This window comes from Atractosteus spatula, chromosome 1 (genome assembly GCF_055471065.1).
Source record: "Atractosteus spatula isolate fAtrSpa1 chromosome 1, fAtrSpa1.hap1, whole genome shotgun sequence".
In the NCBI taxonomy this organism is placed as follows: domain Eukaryota; kingdom Metazoa; phylum Chordata; class Actinopteri; order Semionotiformes; family Lepisosteidae; genus Atractosteus; species Atractosteus spatula.
This window is the reverse complement of record NC_142706.1, coordinates 55131051-55151661: the sequence shown is the minus strand read 5'-3', so window position 1 is coordinate 55151661 and position 20611 is coordinate 55131051. Positions and strand designations below refer to the sequence as shown.

The 20611-nt window shown below is 35.2% G+C and overlaps 1 protein-coding gene across 1 annotated transcript; it reads right to left on the bottom strand.

Moving 5' to 3' along the window:
* Positions 1–13906: 13906 nt before the first annotated feature.
* Positions 13907–19164, bottom strand: LOC148841302 (neuropeptide Y receptor type 2-like). The gene is made up of 2 exons (XM_088915507.1): positions 18554–19164; positions 13907–16657 (listed from the first exon to the last, which is right to left on the bottom strand). The coding sequence occupies exon 2, from the start codon at positions 16627–16629 to the stop codon at positions 15490–15492; it is 1140 nt and encodes a 379-aa protein (XP_088771633.1). The 5' UTR covers positions 16630–16657; positions 18554–19164; the 3' UTR covers positions 13907–15489.
* Between the last annotated feature and the right edge of the window lie 1447 nt (positions 19165–20611).

Here is a 20611-nt window from a genome sequence, read left to right as displayed (position 1 = left end):
TACATTTAAAAGTGCATTCTTACTTAAACCCATGCATTAAAACATTTGGTTAATGTTTTCTAGATTTGATTTACTTTTACTTTATTTTCTGTGCGTCAACAGGAATCTGTTTGAATTGTTCCATTTTACTTTTCTTATGCTTATTCCTGCTGAACATAGTCTATGTTCAGGACTATATCTATACAATTTCAAAATTGCTTCAAATTACTTCATATTATGATCACAGTTCCCTAATGCTTCTTTCACATCTGTTTTCATTATCTAAATCATTTGAAATCATTATAAAAGTACAGGATTACCTCTAGTACTGTAAACTAACAAAAATAGTATTGGTGACCCAATTCAGCTCTTTAGGTTTCAGATGATGGCATTGCTGTTATTTTTTTTTCAAATCTATGTCAGGAAAAGTAAAATCTCCTATGATTCCTTCCTTTACACATAAGTGCCTTATTTTATTGAAGTTGTATTATATCATGAAAGATAACGCAGCATCATTGATAATCTAATTTCATTAAGTAATAATCTCATTCATATTGATAATGTTGTATGTTTTGAGTGCTTTTTTGTTTTAATGTGTGATTTAGTTTCCAAAACCTTTAATTCATCTAGGTCACAATCATGTCTCTGAATGCTCTTTTTGTTGTATCATGCTATGCCTCCATTTTTTCCCTGTCTCTCAAATTTGTTGTCTATCCACTAGTGATGTATTCATCACCTCACTGATAGCTATGTTTTTGTTATTTCAGTTACACCATATTTGCATGCTAAAGCTGTAGCTTTTATGTCTTGGGTTTGTTTCTTATAGTTCTGGCATTTAGGTACAAGCACTTAATTACCTTGTCCTTTCATGTTTTGTTTTACCCTTGTTCTACCTTTACTACTTCCTGTGTGTCCCCCTTGCAGATTTCTGCTGGATTCTCCCCCCTACTTTAAATGTTTATGAATTTCTCTGTAGATCCTTGCCCCAAACTGACTGAAGCAGGTCACAGTCCAGCAGGCTTTATAGATCTTTTTAAATCATCACAAGATGCTGAAAAGATTTAAATTGGATTAATTAATTAAATTGGTTAAACTAGGTAATTAAGAGCTCAGCATGAACAAAAGCTAGAAGATTTTGCACTCCTTAGGGACCACAGTCAAACACTGTGCATGATGTTTTACTAACATTAGGGCTGGGCCTTTGAATTAACACGTAGATAAACAGAAATGGTTTTTGTGACAAAACATCTGCTTATTTCAGACATTAAATGTCAAAATCTTAAATCTGTGGTTTTCAGTCCTAATTCTAAATTATTATAATTTAAAGTTTTTTTTCCAAAGTTCCATTACAAAAAAAGCAATATCTTCACATTAACAAACTTCAAACTTTTCCCAAAAACCTTAAATTTATACTGAGAAGCAAGAAAAATGCAAGACCTCATCTCAAGGGAAATCTTGCAGTGTGTCCTCAGGTCACTTTTGTCACTTTCATCATCTGAATTAAATATAAATGCTGAAGGGATGTTTAAAAGATGTGTGGAAAAATACATTTGGTATACAGTGCCTATAGAAAGTCTACAAGCCCCTTGGACTTTTTCACATTTTATTGTGTTACAGCATGGAACCATAATGTATTTAACTGAGAATGTTTGCCACTCATCAACAGAAAGTACTCTATAATGTCAAAGTGACAAAACAAAATCCAGACATTTTGCTAAATTAATTAAAAATTAAAAAACAGAAAATAATTATAATTAATAATTAAATGCATAAGTACTCACCCCCTTTCTTTGATACACCTAAATTACCTCTGAAGTAACCAGTTCTCTTCTCCAAGTCACCTAATTACTTGACTTGAGTCCACCTGTGTGCATTTGAGGTGTTTCACATGATTTCAGAATAAATACACCTGTGTCTGGGATCTTCCCCACTTAGTGCATTTCCAAGGAAACACTACTGTAACGGGAGCTGGTCCAGGCTCCCGTGAAATGTAGTTCAGGACCCTGTGCAGATGGTATAATCCGGAAGAAAGTGAAGGACAACAGGGAAGAAACGTAGAGGATCAGGTGCTTGGAGGGGCGTGGCGCAGGCAACCAAGTTCTGACAGTCCAAGGGGGAAAATCCGGGGCACAGTCCAAAACCGGGTGATCCATCCAAGACGAGACAAAGCTAAAATCCAGAACTGTATCCGGAACAGGGACAGGGTAACGACAATAAAACCAGGGTAACGAGGCCAGGTACTACGAGCCCCGGACTCAGATGGTCAGGACGCTGTGATGAAGCCTATGCCTTTGGGTCACTCCTGAACCCGCTGGTAGGCGGGCTTCCGGGCGTCCATCTCCCAATGATGAGCCCAGAATAGTGAGAGCGCCAGGCTTAAATAAGGACACAAACAGGGGGCAGGTGCACATAATCATCTAAAATATGAAAGGGCCGGAGCGCCCTTAAGAGGAGGGATTACGATCGTGACAGTCCGGGCAAGAAGAGACGTAGTAAGGGAGGCCACCAAGAGGCCTACGGCAACTCTAAAAGAGTTACGGTCCTCCATGACAGAGATGGGAGAAACCGTGCATGAGATAACAATAGTACGCACACTTCATAAATGTGGCTTGTAGGGTGGCAAGAAGAAAGCCTTTGTTGAAAAAAACTCATATCACATCTCGGCTGGAGTCTGGGGCGGGATAAATACTTATTCATTCAATTATTTTCTGTTTTTTATTTTTAATTAATTTAATAAAATGTCTGGATTTTTTTCACTTTGACATTATAGAGTACTTTGTGTTGATGAGTGGCAAAAATTCTGAGTTAAATATATCATGGTTCCATGCTGTAACACAATAAAATGTGAAAAAGTCCAAGGGGGTGTAGACTTTCTATAGGTACTGTACTTAACATTGACTCATTCATGAACAACATAGTATTTTCAGACTTAAAGTCTAGTTTTTATAGATGCATCCATTTTCTGACCACACATTTAATAAAAAATGCATATAATAATGGATTTCCTGTAAGTACTCTGGATATCATAATGGATCTGGGAATATACAAAAGGGCATGAATATGTTGTAAATATTATTGAGCCTTTTTGTGTTTAATTAAGGCAAGCTATTATCTGAAATAAATTGTTTTGTGGTTTTGCCAGTCTTTTTGGAAACATATCAATCCCATTAAAAGCATTTTGACAATAACAGAACAATTGCATATTTTTCTGCACTCCCAAGTTTAAAAGAACTAATATGATAATACAAAATCTCCAATCTTTTTTCCTGTATTATATATAAAAGTGAAGATATCTGATACATGTTCCTGTTTACTTTTTATATTTCATACATAAAATCAGTGTTTTCAATTGATTTTGTAACTTATTTCTCAGAATTGTTTTAAGTTAAAATGTATTGTTTTTTTTTTCTTTTTGAAGTCTTTTTGATGGCTAATTCTTCATTACATGAAGCTATCTTTGTACTAACTCTTCCTCAACATGAGCAGGAAAAAAAATAATGACTTCTTCCAATTGACAATTACAAGTTCCCCTGCAGTTATCTCTCTTGTTTTACTAATTTGTATGCAGATATGGGTGATCTTTCTATACACTGAATTAGCTGGCTCAGCTGTCAAATACTAACTTTAGAGCCAAGAGGGCATAATCTGCATTTCCCAGGAGACATTAAATCACTGATTGGACACCAAAGCTTAGATACAAATCATAAAAACTGAAAAAGGGTTTATTATGTAAATTTAGTATTATGTTTGACTGTGCCTGTCTATCTGTCATGCCTGTCCATGCAGGAGAACTGCAGAGAAGGCTAGTTCTACCGCTGCAGCCAGCAACGCCTCTTCCTCCTGTCAATCAGGCCAGCTGCTGCAGAAACGTGATCAGGCAGTACGTTTCTTCACCCTCCTCCTTCCTCCTCCCCCATCTCCTGGTGATGCAAGCTATTTTAAGGTCTGACCGGGCAGGGCTCTGGGCTCTGTTATAAAAGTTAACACGGGTTCCTCAAGTCCTTAGTTCTATATTCCTAGTTTCCTGTTTTGCGCTGTTTGGGTTCTTATCCCTGCTGTGTTTTGACATCATCGCTAGAGCTTTTCCTTGTTGCCTTGAACTGTTATTTTTTACTTGTGTGATGAACCTTTCTGCATCTCCCTTTTGTGCTTCCATTTAATGTCACCCAGCAATTTGACTGTTTGTTTACTGCACATCTACAGTAACTGTCTGCTGTTTGGCTCTGCAGCTGGGTCCATTTACAACCTTCAGCCTGCATTTTTTCACCACCTTGAACAGCAGTACCTTACACCGAATTGTACCAAATTGTTCCAAATATGATAGTGCATGTTTGGATGATTACAAATTACATTTTACTTACTGTACCTTACTAAAACATATGGTTGAAGACTGTACCGATATTTCAGTTTTCTCTGTACGAGTGTCCTTTAATCTTAACTTATTCATGCTCACAATAGATTATACCAATATTTCTGTTTCTCTGTAAGAGTGTCCTTTAATGTTAATTTATTCATGCTCACAACTGAGGTCGAATTTCTCTCTACTACTCTAGGTGCCGCAATAGTGCAGTCTTCAGCATGAATGCTAATCTGGAGATTTGTTCGTCATTGGTCAGGTGTACAAACTACCTCATATAATGCAAACAACTAACACGGACCTATTTCTCCCTTACGCACAGCTAAGCACATTTACAGTACATCAAAAAATCAGTATCACTTTGAAATAAGTGAATTTTAACAAAATAACATATGAATAATTTCCTGTAGTGTTACAACGGAATTAACTTTAGGTCAAAGCATTCATGGGCTATTTCATTTAATTTCCTCTATTCCATATCACTTACAACATTACTATCATTAATAAACTGCCACCTACTGTAACAACTTTCATTCTCATTCGATATCCCTTTTCTCTAATACTTTCTCATTGTTCTGGAGACAATTAACTGAATGTGTGGTTGTGCTGAGAGATTAAAAAGGACTTTTACAAAAAGTGATAACAGAGGAGAAGAGTGGTACTGGAATTACATATTAATTTTCTGTTCACATCTTTATTAAGAACTAATAAAAAAACTCCACAATTTTCAGTGTTATAGTGTATTAAAATCATATCAGTATGATGCTGTTAACATACTGACTACAGATGCTTTGATACTGGCTAAAGTAAAAGCAAAAGGATAAATAAACTTATGTTGTTTCCTTTAATCACATAGATTCCTGACATACTGTATGAATAAAATAAACCATTAAATTATAAAAAACAAGATTATTTTGCCTCTTCCCACAATTAACTGTATAGCTAAGCTAAGTGTTTTCAAATAATTATTACTAAGCAATTAAGCAGGATGGGACATTCCTCCAACTTTTCATTAAAAATTAAAGGGGATTCAGAAGGCTCAATGCTTTACATTAAACCAAAAATAGGATTAGTCGAGCAATGAAATCCATTACCCCTTCAAACTCAGTAATGTCAGACTTATAAAATATAGTATTCACTGTGGTTATGGCATTGATAATTAAAACAAATTTAGATCAAGAGGATTTAAGAAACAGAAAAAAATAATAATCCAGCTTTAAAAAGTATGAGTTTTTCTCATTTACATATTTTTGGTTAAATTCTGCTTTTAGTGTTCCTAAAAGTGATAACTGTCAAAATGTTGCTGCATGTTTGACTGATATATAGTCCAAGTAATGAAGTTTTAAACTAGTGGAGCTATCTCATTTGCTTTCTGTACTAACGTGCTACAATTTGTCCATATCAGTATTTACTATATAGAACAGTAGTTTTAGTAAAATTATAGAATTTTCATTATAATTCACCTATGATTAGAATTAATTTAAATACAGTACATAGCATGACAACAGAGACATAGAACTAGACAGCAGCAGACATTTACTTTACTGAAAAAAATAATTGTGGCAAAAAATAGAGACCTGGTTTGTTACAGCAATGACTTGGTACAATGTTTTTTTTTCTTAATGAATTAAACTGTTTTATTGTGGTGTTCTATGTGATCAAAAATAAATACCTTACATTATTATTATTATTATTATTATTTTGCTGTCTCTAGTTTTTTAATAGTTACTTTTAGATCTCTAAATATAATATGTAATTTGCATTCTGCCATTCTCCCAGTCCAAAATCTACATTATAATAAATCTTAATCTCCTATCCTTCCTTATTTCTGTACACACAAGCTCTTTTCCCCATTGAAGGAACCATAAATTAAAATAGGTGGAAAAAGTGTTGGCCAAACAGAAGAGGTCATGTAATTACTACTCCAGCCAAATTACACCGGTGTGATATACAACTAGTTTTACGCTATGCTACACTTAGCAGGGCCTTCAATCAAGGGTGTTATTGACAACAGGCTAAATTATGTGCATGCACTATTACCCTTTGAAGAAGTAATTGGACAGCCGGCTGTCAGGGAACATACACAAGGAAAGTACAAAATACTACTCATCAAAGGAAACTCTACATCTTATTTATTGCCTGAATGCCTCCCCTTAGACATAATAATTTTACATCTAACTTTTAATATTTTCCTTTGAGGTGTGGAATCTGTTCTAGTAATTTAGATAGCTATACAAAATGTTAGAGTTCTGAAATGGGACATTATCAAATGAAATTAATAATAGATGAAGTTGTAGTTGAATGCATTTAAGGTGTAATTTGCAGTACATGCACATCTTAGTGTTTTCAGATACCTCGCAATATCAGTTTCATTTAATTATGTCCATATTCAAGTGAAGGGCAATTGGTCCTTTATCATTATTGCACTGACAGGTGTTACTCATACAGAGCTCCGTGTGAGGCGGCACATTGCTACTCTCCATTTAATATAAGTAATAGCAACTGTTGATTTTAAAGAAAAATAAAATGCTTTATTCTACTATAGTGTAAGTACTAGTTCTGCTGTTACTGGCATTTGATCAGTCCCAATACACCAAAAAATAAGGTAATATGCCATACGTAGGTTTCTAGGGGGGGTATCCCTTCTGTAATGTGCTTGGTGCCACTGAGAGTTGTTATATTATACGTACAATACATTATGCTTTACATTTGAATAAGAGCAATTGATGATAACTGATGCATAAAGGCATAATTTATCATCCTGAATTATGAGTTGTTGCATTCAATCATTGGCAAGACATGGTTTATTAACAGTCATTCGCATCCCTGCTTTCAGCTACTGACTTTATAAAATACACTTTAAAAAATAGCAGTCTTTGATTATTTCTTTCCTTTTATGTTTTGTTATCTATTGCTCAGCCTAAATTACAAATACTGTACATTACCAGTACTGTTTAGCTGTATGTGACACAACAAGTTAATCATTTCCACTTCAACCTAGGATTTCTTAAGAACCACAGGAAATTCATCACTTGACCAAAATACTCTGTCATTCTTTGTATTAACCCGAAAATAATCTGAACGAATTTATTGATAATGTTCCAATTCACTGCAAGTATTACAAGTTCTGGCAATACATTAAATGAAAAACAGAGTAATTGGTTTTGTGCATTCACTGGGACAATTATTAATTGTAGCAGTAAATCACAAAATGATTCTTCGATGGCTATTAGAAAATCGACCTTGCGGAACAACTCACGTACTAATACGTATTACTAATACTAATACACTAGAATATATTTATTAATACATAAAATGTGCATATAAACATAACAGATCTAACAGTCAGGGTCAGCAGAATACAAGAGGTATACTGTATATTCAATCACAACAGTTACAAATACCAAGAGATACTGTACATACATTCAGTATACCATTCATTTATACCATTTAGTTAATGAGCTTTTTGAGTACAACATCTACACTAGATACTCAAAAGCAAGTACATCACTCATATGAATTAAATTGACATCAACTGGGATTGAGGTAACAATTGAATTCTCGAATTGCGATGTAGTATGTTGAATACTCATCCAATTTATGTGGATTCAGATCTCCCATGGACAAAAAGGAACAGAGACAGGCTGTTGATGCGTCCAATCGGCGTCCTCTGGCTCGGGGCCGACCAGTCCTGGTGCAACTGGAGGTGTGGGAGAAGGAGGGAGAAATTCCTGCTGCGGTGCGCTGGCAGTGCCTCTCTGAGGACCTGGCTAGTTAGTCCTGGCTTAACTAGCAGAGTTTGTACACATGAAAAGTGACTGCAGGTCGGAGCAAGTCACACTCTTTAGACGGGAAGAAGACCGGTTCGTTTCCGATGTAGCGCTAATCCTGAATACTAAGGTTCAGCTGTCGACTGTTCCAAACATAGTTCACTCATTGATCAAGCAAGCATTCACCATTCAGATGAGGGAGAGAGACTGGCAAGGGGGACAGCAAACTTAATTCCTGTATTATTAAAAAGCATTGCCGCCACACTGGTCAAGAGAAAAAGCTGGCCACAGCAATACTCCTACATTGTTTTCTTGAAGCTGTGCCTTTGTAATCTCAACACAATCTAGTCTTGAATTGTCATTTTGGTAAATCAAATCAAAAGGACTCCATCCATATAATTGACAATAATAATTCCTTACACTCATAATGTATAGCAATTTTCTGGACACTCCACTCAAAGCGTTTACAGGTAATGGTGACTCTCCTCCACCACCACCAATGTGTGGCTCCCACCTGGATGATGCAACTGCAACCACAGTTCACCCGTACGCTACCCACACACCAGCTATCAGTAGGTAGGAGAACTGAGTGATGAAGTCAGTTCGTAGATGGGGATTATTAGGAAGCCATGATTAGTAAAGGCCAATGGGATATTTGTCCAGGACACTGAGGAAACACCCCTAATCTTTTCGAGAAGCACTCTAGGATTTCTATTGATCACAGAGAGTCAGGACCATGGTTTTACATCTCATCCTTTTTACAGTATAGTGCCCCTGTCGCTAATACTACCTCTAATATCTCTTCCAGCAGCATCCTTAGTTTTTCCCAGGAGGTCACCCATCCAGGTACTGACCAGGCTCACACCTGCTTAGCTTCAGTGGGTTGCCAGTTTTGAGTTTTATGAGAATGTTGTGAGAATATATTGCTGACCAGTAAGGCTACCCTCAATCTTCCTTTACACTATCATACTTCCAGCTCCCCACCTGTTGCAGCACAATGTGGACCATGACATCGCTCCACACTTCAAGGGCAAAGCAGCATTCACTGGTGAATCAAACATTCTGTCAGTCTCTGCCAAAACTTCAGATGTATTCTGGCCCACGGAAGACAGCAAATTAATCTCTCAGCATGCCAATCATATTTATTTCAATGTTGTAAGCACTGCAGACTGAAAATTAAAAATGGATCAGATGAATATGATGGAGGACATGATAGACAAGCCGGACTTTAACATAGTCATTTTTCTGACTTCTGTGGACCAGTCTACTGTTTATTGAAGGAAAACATCCAATTCTCTGGACAATGTCTCTCACAGAAAAGTCACCTTCAACTATTCCAGTGGACATCAGATGATCTTTATTAAGCAGGGAATGGTTGCATTTACAGTATTACTGGACTTAATACTTAAATAATACTTTTTGAAAGGTTATTTAAGGAGATTCTTTATTGGAGTTCAGTATTTTTTTTCTAAGAGCATTATATTTCAAATAAACAATCAAATATATCTGCTATTTAAAATATAGATAACATTATGTTTGTGCCCAACGAAGCTTCTGTATCTGAAACCTTGACTGCTGTACCTTTGTTTTGAAGAATCATACTTACTTTCTGGGTATGGGTATAACCTAACTAGCAGATAAGACCTTTTAATCCTGCAGTGTTCTATGAAAAGCTAAAGGAATTACATTCGGTTATAATAAAATTAAAACTATTTTTTGTGAGCAATTATTTATTTAGGATTTATTGTTTCATTACAATTTTAAGGACTTGGAAAAATAAGAAAGAATCACAGAAAAAAAGAAAAGCAAACTATAATCTGAACAGTACAGAATCACATATAATAGTAAATCAAAGCCTGCATAAATAAAACAGCAAAGCTGGGATAGGACGTATCATAACATATTACCGAGGGTAGCATGGGCTATATTTCAAGCCTGTACTGTGGTAGCACAAGCATGATTAATTATAGGTGTGGACTATTCCAGTCTGATGAAGTCTTTAAACAAGACTCACCATAACAGTAGAATTTATCCATGACTGTATTATGGTTTTTTTTTCTGCAGTTAAAACTGCAAAATGAATTTTCCCTAGTACCACATATTCCAAGATTACATTTAATATATATGGGATTTATAATAATTTTCATTTGGAAGTGTCAACAGGGCACACACCTTGTAAATTAAAGTGTGTAATGATGTACCAGAATTTTACAAGCTGTGAATGTTTGACCATACTGATTCCCACTCTGGTGTTAATTCTAACTATCCTATCTCAAAATCATATGATTCCTTTACCCCATGGATATCACATTTTATAGAAATAAGATGAACACTATGAAAAATACTGTCTTTCAGATGAGACGTTAAACCGAGGTCCTGACTCTCAGTGGTCATTAAAGATCCCGGGGCATTTCAAGACAAGAGTAGAGAGTTACCCAGGTGTCCGGGCCAAATTTCCCCCCTCAGTCTTTATCGTGGCCTCCAAATTGTCCCCATGTATGATTGGCTTGCACTTGCCCTGCAATAGACTGGCGCCCCATCCAGGGTGTACCCTGCCTTGTGCTTATTGCTTGCCAGGTAGGCTCCAGCTTCCCGCAACACCGTATGGTATAAAGCGGTTTGGCAAATGACATGACAAGACTCTGAAAAAAAGACAAATATAGTCTGTACTAGACCAAGCTGGAAAAACAAAATGCTCAGCATTAATATACTGTAGCTATATCAAATAATTTTTTTTCTAAATAAATGTGCTTCCAATATATTTTAATAATAAATCATAAATTTACAAGTTAGGTCTCAATTTTTGCAGATTTGCATTTGAATTTTGAAAATGTTCCCCTCATACAGTGGCCTTCTTTGTCCAGGACTAATAAGGTATTAGTCTTCCAGATCATTAGTGTAGGACAGGGACTGGCAAATTTCAGAAGGGGTATGCAAAGAGTTAGCTTGTGCACATTTTATGGATTTTACCGATTTTGCCACTGATACTTTTTTAATGTCAACAATAGCCCTATTTACATTTTGATGAATACAAATTGAATATTAAAATATAATGAGATCCAAAATCAATAAATTAATATGCAGGTCTTACCATTTAGTATGATCCTTGTCCTTGCTTTCCCTTGCTCAGTTCTCCAATCTCAAGCTCATACAGTAGCTTGACACTTTAAGCAGCACACAAGCCTCTGTGTATTTAATAATTAACCAGGTATTGGAGTGACAAAGAACTGACTTCATGTGTGAAAATACCTGTTCACAGAGGAATGTTGAAAATGCCACCTTCTTCACAAAGTCAGATTTCACTGGCAGGGACTACCAACAGGTCATGATAGAGATGGTGTGATGAGTTTCAGTAGGTTCAGGTGTGTTTCGCAGATCCCAGATTATGGAGCTCCATATGTCTAAGCACTGTAATTTAATGAGCATTTCAAAATCCTCAACAGCCTTCCACTGAAACTCTGAAACATCCATGTCACTGGTAATAAATCTTTCTGGTTTAATTAGAAAAGAAAACATCAGCCCAAAACTTTGGAAATCCTGAAATCTGACAGAAAATGCTGATGCTAATTCTCGACTCAGCAACATGGATCATGCAACGTTTTGATAGTTAAGATGTTGGAAATAGTGGCAAGTTTAGGTGTCAATGTTCCAAGAACTTCCTTTCATATTTCGGAAAGACTCATAACAATTTGTTCTGCACCCTGCAGACAAAGTTGAGTTGATTTATATGTGTGGTGATGTCTGCTAGAAACATTAGTTTTGCAACCCATTTTTCATCATGCAGTTCAGGGTAGTTTTGAGCTTTTTCTGTCAAAAAAGATCTTAAGCCCTTTTGTCCCAATACCCTTCTATACATTTTTGTATTTTATGTTAAAAGGCAAATCAAGCTTAATAAAGAATTACAAAAGTTGTATGTAATAATACATTTTTACTGGGCTATTCAAACTAATACTGAAATGTTTTTTAAACCTACTGTTTAGTTAAAACAAATCTTAATGCAGATTTCATAAATCTGTTTTTTTAATCTCCTAAAGAGCTATTAGTCAAAAGATTCTGACCTTTCACAGAGCAAAGACATATGAGTGCTGATATATTGATTTTCAGCCCTGTGATTCATATCCCCATTCTTATACTGTCATCTGAGAGAATGAAACAGGTGGCTTGTGACTTTTGACCACAGAATTAAGTTTCTATAGCGACTTAAGGTGCAAGCTTGAATTATCAGTCACTTTTAAAAGTAAACTGCATCCCAGATTACATGGTAACACAAAAGCCTTTCCTCACCTTTCACTTTGTGATGCAAAGCACTTTAAATGTACAGTATACTGTAAAGCTTAATTCTCATATGTATTACATTTGTGTATAGAGGTTTAAAAAATGTAAACAAAAATATATTGCTAATGATAAAAATAATTTGCATTGCATACTTCCTAAATTGTAGATCTTAAGACTAATCTTAATTTTTCCTGCAATAAACATAAATGAGGGACACACACATTTTACTGTGTAGCTTTGGTCACCTTTTGCAGTAGAACAGGCAAATGAAAATACTGTAAGAAAAAAAAGCACAGTGAAATACTATTAAGCTTAACACTAAAAATGAATGTCCTTAAAAGACAGAAATGGACATAATGGCCAAAATAAAGCAAATCCAACTTTCTAAATCAAAAGAAAATCATACAATAATGGTAGAAAAATGTATCTTTGTATCATTATAAGAACATATTTCAGGTCTACACCTCAAAACACATCTTTCAGTTTTCGCAACACTAAGACTGAAAACTGTTTTGTCTAAAACTGCTTAAAATGTTGGGCACATGAGAACAAGTGACATAATACAACTGTTCACGAGACTTTTAGTAGTAAAACAGGATACAGGAAACATTAATTAGGGTTAACAAAAAAAATAATTCAGTATTTGTTTTGATGTGATTTCTTATCCACTGTAATACTTAGATGTTAAAATAAAGTACGTTATTGCTGTTTAAGAAATCCATTAAGAGGATGTCTTTTTATTTCCACAGAAAACACATCTTGTTTAAAGGTAGCCAAAATCTAAAGTAGCATGGTTTTGTCAATGTATAATTTATTATAATTTACGTAACAAATTTGGGCAGCACAGTGGCACAGTGGCTGGCATTGCTACTTCACAGCACTGGAGTCTTGGGTTCAATTCCAGACCAGAGTTTTCTCTCACAGTCCAGACTTGTTGGTAGTTTAATTGGCTGCTGTAAAAAAACTGGCCCTGGTTTGAGGGTGTGCCCTGCGATGGACTTGCTTCCTGTCCAGGGTGAATCCTGTCTTGCTTCCAGTGTTTCCTGAGACTATGCTTTCTGGGCTAGCATGACCCTGAATTGGAACTGAAAGTGATACTGTATAACAAAGTACTGTATTAGTATTACCTGGGAATAAGGCCATATAGTTTGTTCGAATATTTTAATAGAAAAAAATAATTTAACAATGAAAAGTAAATTTAAGAGAAATACATAATGAGTTTGTCTTTCTAAACATTCTACAAGCATTTGTTGTTTGAGTTTGACACATACTGAATTGAAACAAAGAGTATATTTGACACTCGACGAAGGCTCCACAGCCAAAATGTTGTTTTTCTTCTCTTTTCAGCATGGAATAAACCTTTACTTGTTCCTTTGCAGCCTTTGCATGCTGACACAGCTACCTATTTGAACTAAAGAGTATATTTTATATTCAATGAGAAAAGTGTGAAAAAGCCAAATGTGAAAGACGGGTTCATTCTCAAAACGACATTGTATAAGTTGAGACAAAAAACGAAAGAAATGCATTTATTTTCTTATCATTTATTTGATTTCACAAATTCAAGAAAGACAAAGACAGTAAACGATCATTGTTATTCTATTGTTCTATTGTTATTAAGCTTGCGGATCTACACAATAAGCGACAACTTCTCTAGTTTAATGGATTTTTTACTTTTCAAAGTCATTCAATTATGTTTTAGTGTATCCATGATTTCAATTCCAGTAAAAGAGAGCACATTAGGAATAATAGAAAACTATTTATAATGAGTATTATGTAGAAAAATACAAATATCAGTATACTATTATGTATCCCTTTTTAGAAAACACATTCTGAATAATCATGATAGTACGATTTCAGTACAGAATGCTTTATTACATGCTGTGATTATTACCAGTTAGGAAATGTTTGCACTATAAATGCAAATCCTCCACAATACCTATTGTGTTCAATAGCTTAAGAGGTACTGCATCCAACATTAGAATAGTTTACAAAAGGTATGAAGGTATATAGACATCTACATACTTACTGTCCAGTCTCTATGGCTACTGTCTATACTTGCATACAGAGAGAAACTGATCAACTCTCTAAAGGGAAGATTTATTTTATAACATTGTTTTAAATAAATGGATGTACTGGAAATTTCACAAGCGTGGAGCTTTAGAGCACTTAAAGACTAACAATTAATTCCCCATTTATTTTAAATTCAACAAATTACTTTTCGCAAGCTACAAACTGAAAAACAATCTCACAACCCTGGAATTTTGGGAGGGAAATACTGCAGGATAACATTTTTGCATTTTGCCCAGCTTCACTTGCTTTGACAAACATTTGACAGAGAGAACCTTTGTCACAGTCCTGAAAGAAAAAAATATTCCACAGTTTCTAAAGAGAGCAGTAAAAAAGCATGCAAACGCACAAGGTATTTATGAAATCGATCCCTTGGGATTTATATAGTACATGCCATGGAATATTCTCCTGTTTTCCTGTCATGACTACTAATTTGCAGGGAATGTCATTGCTACATAATGTATCTATGCCCTGAAAGAGGATTGTCTTTCCTATTCTGGCTATCAGTTTTCTAAATAAATCAATCAGTAAGTCTTTATAGAATGGAATACAATCCTTCAGCTCCAAATAGTTGGTGAAGTATAAAAGACTGAAATTTGATGAAGATCAACAATCATTCATGTCCTAGGCACACAAAAGAAGGTAGTCCTTGTTGTGATATTTTCTGCACAATATATTCACTTCCCAAGACTCAGAGAGACATACCATTACTGTTCTATAAAAATACAGTTCTCTATCTTTCTAACATTAAGATATGGCACGAATCATTCTGTTATATTTTACATCTAAACAAAACCACACAATCTTAAAACAATTTTAATTTCATAAACATTTTTATTATTTCAATTCTGCTTTTTAATGTCATAAATGAGCGCTAAAAATTATTTAAGATTTCAGTAAGCATATTTAAACAAGCCAATGCTTTATTCTGAGATGATCATACAGTACAACATATTATCCATGGGGATATGCAGGCTTTTAGCAGACAATAATACTTTAAACAGTACATTCCCAAGCAAAGATACAAACAATAAACAAAATTCAGACATTAGTTGGATGTAGAGTAGTTGAATTCAGGTTGTCGGCAGTATCTTCTGCATCTAAAGCCTTTTTTGTTCGGAACCTCACATGAGCTTCAGGATGGACAGAATCAAGTCTTTGCTCACATGTGAATGTAGTGATGAAGGCATTTCTATAGTTCATATTCATCCAGCCGTAAAGGATTGGGTTGGCAAAAGTAGAACACATAGCAATGATATGAAACAAAGTGTACAATAACTTGAAATCCTTCATGTCTAATACACTGTTATCAATGTCAATAGCAAGCTGAAATGCATGAAATGGTAACCAGCTCACTGCAAACACAACCACCACAGCAACCAACATTTTCGTTGTTTTCCTTCTTCTGTGGTGACGATCATTCCCCCCTCCTGGACTCACGTGATTTTTCAGTTTACTCCAGATCCTTATGTATGCAAATAAAATGATGGACAGTGGCAAAACATACTGGAGCAACAGCATTGAGATACTGTAGACAGTGCCATCCCTGTGACTTCCGGGCCATTTTTCTGTACATACCTGAATAGATTCATCAGGAGAAAAATGGAAAGTTCCGTATTCTCTGAAAATAGCCAGTGGGCTTGCTAAAATAGCACTGATGATCCAGGTAACACCGATGACCACAAAGGCCATTTCTTTGGACATTCTGGTCTCCAGGTGATAGACTATACATCTGTGTCTGTCTAGTGCAATAACGTTCAGGGTTACTGTGGAGACATGCACTGCTAAACCTTGGGCATATGGAAGAAGGAAACACAAAATCTGTCCAAATTTCCACTCTCCTAGGAGGGTGTAGATCAATGTAAAAGGCAGACACAGAGTATTCACCAATAAATCTGCCACAGCAAGATTGGAAATAAAAAAATTGGTCACAGTTCGCATTGTTTTGAATTTATATACAACATAAATTACAAGGGAGTTTCCAATAACTCCAAGCAGTATGATGGTACTGTAGGCCAAAATAAGTATTACTTGCACCCCAATGAGTTTTGTACTGTCTTCCAGGTCCAAGGGAACCTGTTCATTAAATGAAGTTGTGGAAGTTGTGCAACATTTTGTAGAGTCTACTCCTGACTCATACAGCTTCTCCTGTGTCACGTTCATTTGATTTTCAGAATCCATTGGTCCCACTTCCACATACACAGCAATTCTGAAAACACAGGTAATATTGTAGAGAACTTTAGTTTTTAATGGCAAAATAGGACATTTTAGTTTTAGTCATCTTTATTACCTGGTAATTAAACAAATCAAGGGGAACTGAACAAAACACATTATTACTAAATGTATATATAATGTTTATACACAGCATGCATGCCTGTTACATCTGACACACATGTACCACAGAGCATTTAATTCATTTACAGATCTTTCGATTTACAATGGTAGATGAAATATAATATTTCAGTAACTCTGAAAGCCATAACTTTAAATAATGTTTAGCTTAATAAAATGAATAGAAGCCCAGCAAGCTTAGTTCAGTTCAATATTCAGTTGAGTTCAATATTCAGGTGAAGGAACCTGGATACAGAGTGCATTACAGAAAGGACAGGCACCACAAGAGGCACCACTGAATCCTCTTGATAAGTAATATAATTAAACTGTCCACTTTAAATGATGCCAACGTGTGAGAAGTGCTTGAGGCTCGAACTTGATATCTATCCGTTATGCATGGATCAACTTAAACATTTCTACACATTAAAAATGAACTACGTGTATATCCTTAACATTTGCAAAGAGCGCTAAGACTGTAGGATGCAATTCTGCAGGAGGCTCAGATCTTGAGAACATTCCAAGCAAAACCTTGAAGAATTAGTCACTCAACTGAGAGAAGAATTAAGACAACTTCTGTTTTCTCTGGGTCTTGTTTCAAATGAACCAACTCGCCATCTCAGTGGTGGTAAGTTTACATTTAGATTATTGAAAGCAGGAGCAACCAGTGGAATTTGCATTTCAGTCCTCCATGACACTACTGTTCTTGTTACTTGCACAGATCTAGCAGTTTATTTGTGAGTGTTCATATTAAAGACTTGTGAGTGTAATTAATATGCGTTTTAAAATAAGCAGTTGCTACATTTAACAGAAGTTTTTTTTAATATTTAAAAGAAACACAAGAGAATGTTCGGATAATAATTGTCAGTCATAACGAATTGCACACTGCTGGTCCTATAGATTGGTCTGAAGTTCTGAAGTGATGTCATGCAATTAAAAAAATATAAGGAACGTGCGCATCCTCGATAGCTTTTATTTAATGCTGCGACCAGTCCTAGATCACACTGCATGCTTAGCAGCAATCTTTTGAGATGCACTAGGTGTCCGAATTCACCTTTGGGATTGGTTTTTAGTTTTGCACAAAAAAAAATCCATTATAATTAAGTAAAATATTAACGTAATCAATGCAGCCACTTTGACGTCAAAATGGAACCGCCCCAACAGAAAATTACAATGAACTATTTAAGCAAGTGTAGACTACTTGTGCTGTGATGTAGTTCATACTTAATTATCCGGTTTAACCAATGTTACATATTTAAACATCCTTTAAAAAAATGAACTACAAATTCTGTTAAGAAATTTAACACCTAATACTATAGCTTTGACTAAATTAAAACGTTAACCCTCTCGGCAATTACACATTCGAAATTCTCCATTTGACGGTCTGTGTTTTCTATTTCATGGACTTTTTTTCATGCACCAGACAAATGCAATCATGAACAGGTATAACCTGTCGTCTTCTGCAATATTTTTTGAAATATTTGTGTGAAAACATTAATATTAAAATATATTTTGCAATGTTCATTTAAAACATTTTCAAGAATGTTAAAGTCTTACAACAGGTTAGCACTAATAAAGATCGAAATCAATAAACGCCATCAAAAGAAGTTTAATATGTAAACAGGTCAATTCATTTTGAGAAAACTGCAATTAAATTGTACTACTGGATATTTGCAACATTTAAAGCATATTGTATCGTCTTTTTGTCAGTATAATTAGCCGTAAAATAAACTATATTGATCGTTTTTATCCTTAATAAATAAAACGACCAACTTACCATGTTCGTTTATTGTGCTGCACTACCAGAATGCGCTGACAAAATACGCGGAACATCTTTCCATGTGAAAAAGCTTCCAAAATGTTCTCTTGTTGTCTTCAACTGACAGGATTCAGATAACTCTTCTTGTCCTTAATGAAACGACGATTTTGTAATTACGGATTTTTATATTTCATCCTCAAAATAAACTATAGTCGACACATACTCAAAAGCACTTTAAAGAGCTAAACATTTCAAAATATATAGACAATCAAACGTACTGTATTCAGTCGGCTGGGCTATTTGATGTTTAAATCACATGTATACATTTAAAATTCTAAATATTTTAGACAGTGAAAACTTCAGAAAAAGGATGCAAGTCAAAAGTTCAAATACTGTATGCTCCGCGGTGCCTTTCTGTACAGTTACAGTACTGTATATAATTCCACATACAGAAAAAAATCATAATGCTGTTAGTTTCAAAAAGAGAAAAAAACATCAATATAAACTAGAATAGTCATCAACCGAATAAAAACTAAATATGAGTCAGGATTCCCACCATCTGCATACAATTTTAGCCGGCGAGTGGCACAAGCCCCACTTCGCATCCTACCACAAACAGACTGCGAGGTGAAACAGCAAGAATCAATCAAGTTCTTATATGGAGCGCAGCTGGGGGAGTGAAGGACAGCCTCTCGTGGTCTTTTAATGGGAGATAACGGGCGTCTTTACTTCCATGCATGAGGAAGACGCTCTGCTGTGCATCAGAACAAATGTATAGTAGTATACCGTGTCCATTTAAAAAAATGCATGACATATTAAGGACAAGAAAAAAAATTATACAACAATAGTGCGTCCCACAGTTGTATCTTATTTGTTGTTTTTAATGTTTAATGTTGTTTTGAATTTGATGTTCGCAAGTTTTCTGCACGCTTTTTATTCCTTTTAATTCACTGTTTGTATTAACGTTTAATATTTGAATAGCTCAGGAGGAATATTCGTAGTTAAATCTTTACTGTATATTACACATCATATCATAACGTTAAGGCTAGTGGACATCTAAAATCATATTTGTATATCTAGCTCGAGAATAAGAAAGTTTTACAATATTTATATAAGACTTAACACAAAATTAAATAGTCTACATGTATTTCATATACTGGCATCAAAAGTGTACATAATAGTACATAACAATGGTCAGAGAAAAAGACAGGGGTTAATCCCCTGCAGGTGAAATCATGTATAAAAACAATTGATGCATGAGGACTGGGTCCCATCAGCCTTGTGCCATGTGAAACCTGCTCTGCACTTATCCTGAACCTTTAACACATCTTTTAAATCGGAATTCTTACATACTGTGTGCAATAATACTGACGATCAATGTGCATCCCCACCCTCTTTTTACCATCTGTTTCTAAAAAAAAAATCCTCTGATAAAAACAGTAGAGCCCTCTCCAATACGTATTCTCACAAATCATGAATTAAACTGTATCTCTCTTGTTTACTTTTTGGACGACACAAATTTAAGAGTTTAACATCCATAAAAGAAAGATACACCACCAATGCTCTTGCTGGTTTCACCAAAGCGACCACCCACTAATATTTCATGAAAACAGCAACACCACCATCTGTTTTCATTCAACCCACTCCAGATTGACAGGCTGAACTTCCGCAATTATAAACTGTATATTTTCTATATCCTTATAGCTGTTTTTAAAAGGTGATCCACACTGCTTAAATAAACTATATCAACATTCAAATTATAATTTCAAAAACGTTAATATAGTCATAGACCTCAACTTGGCTTCTCACATTTATTGATGCAATATTAGGAGCCATAATTAAAACAGGATTAGGGGAAATGAAAACCTCAGTAAATAATCCTACAACCAACAACGACTTCTACTATTCAGGATCTTTTCTTTTTCTGTGGTTTTCTCTTTACCCACTCTCCAAAAAACAGTACTCTGCCAGCAGTTCTTTAACAAAGGGCTCTATAACCTGGTCAGCAGGACTACTGTACACCAACTGTATCAACGGTAACCCTGGGTGAGACAATGGTGAGCACGTCAATTTCAG

Coding starts and splice junctions, on each gene's coding strand:
- LOC148841302 (XM_088915507.1), bottom strand. CDS start 16,629: ATGGATTCTGAAAATCAAATGAACGTGACACAGGAGAAGCTGTATGAG.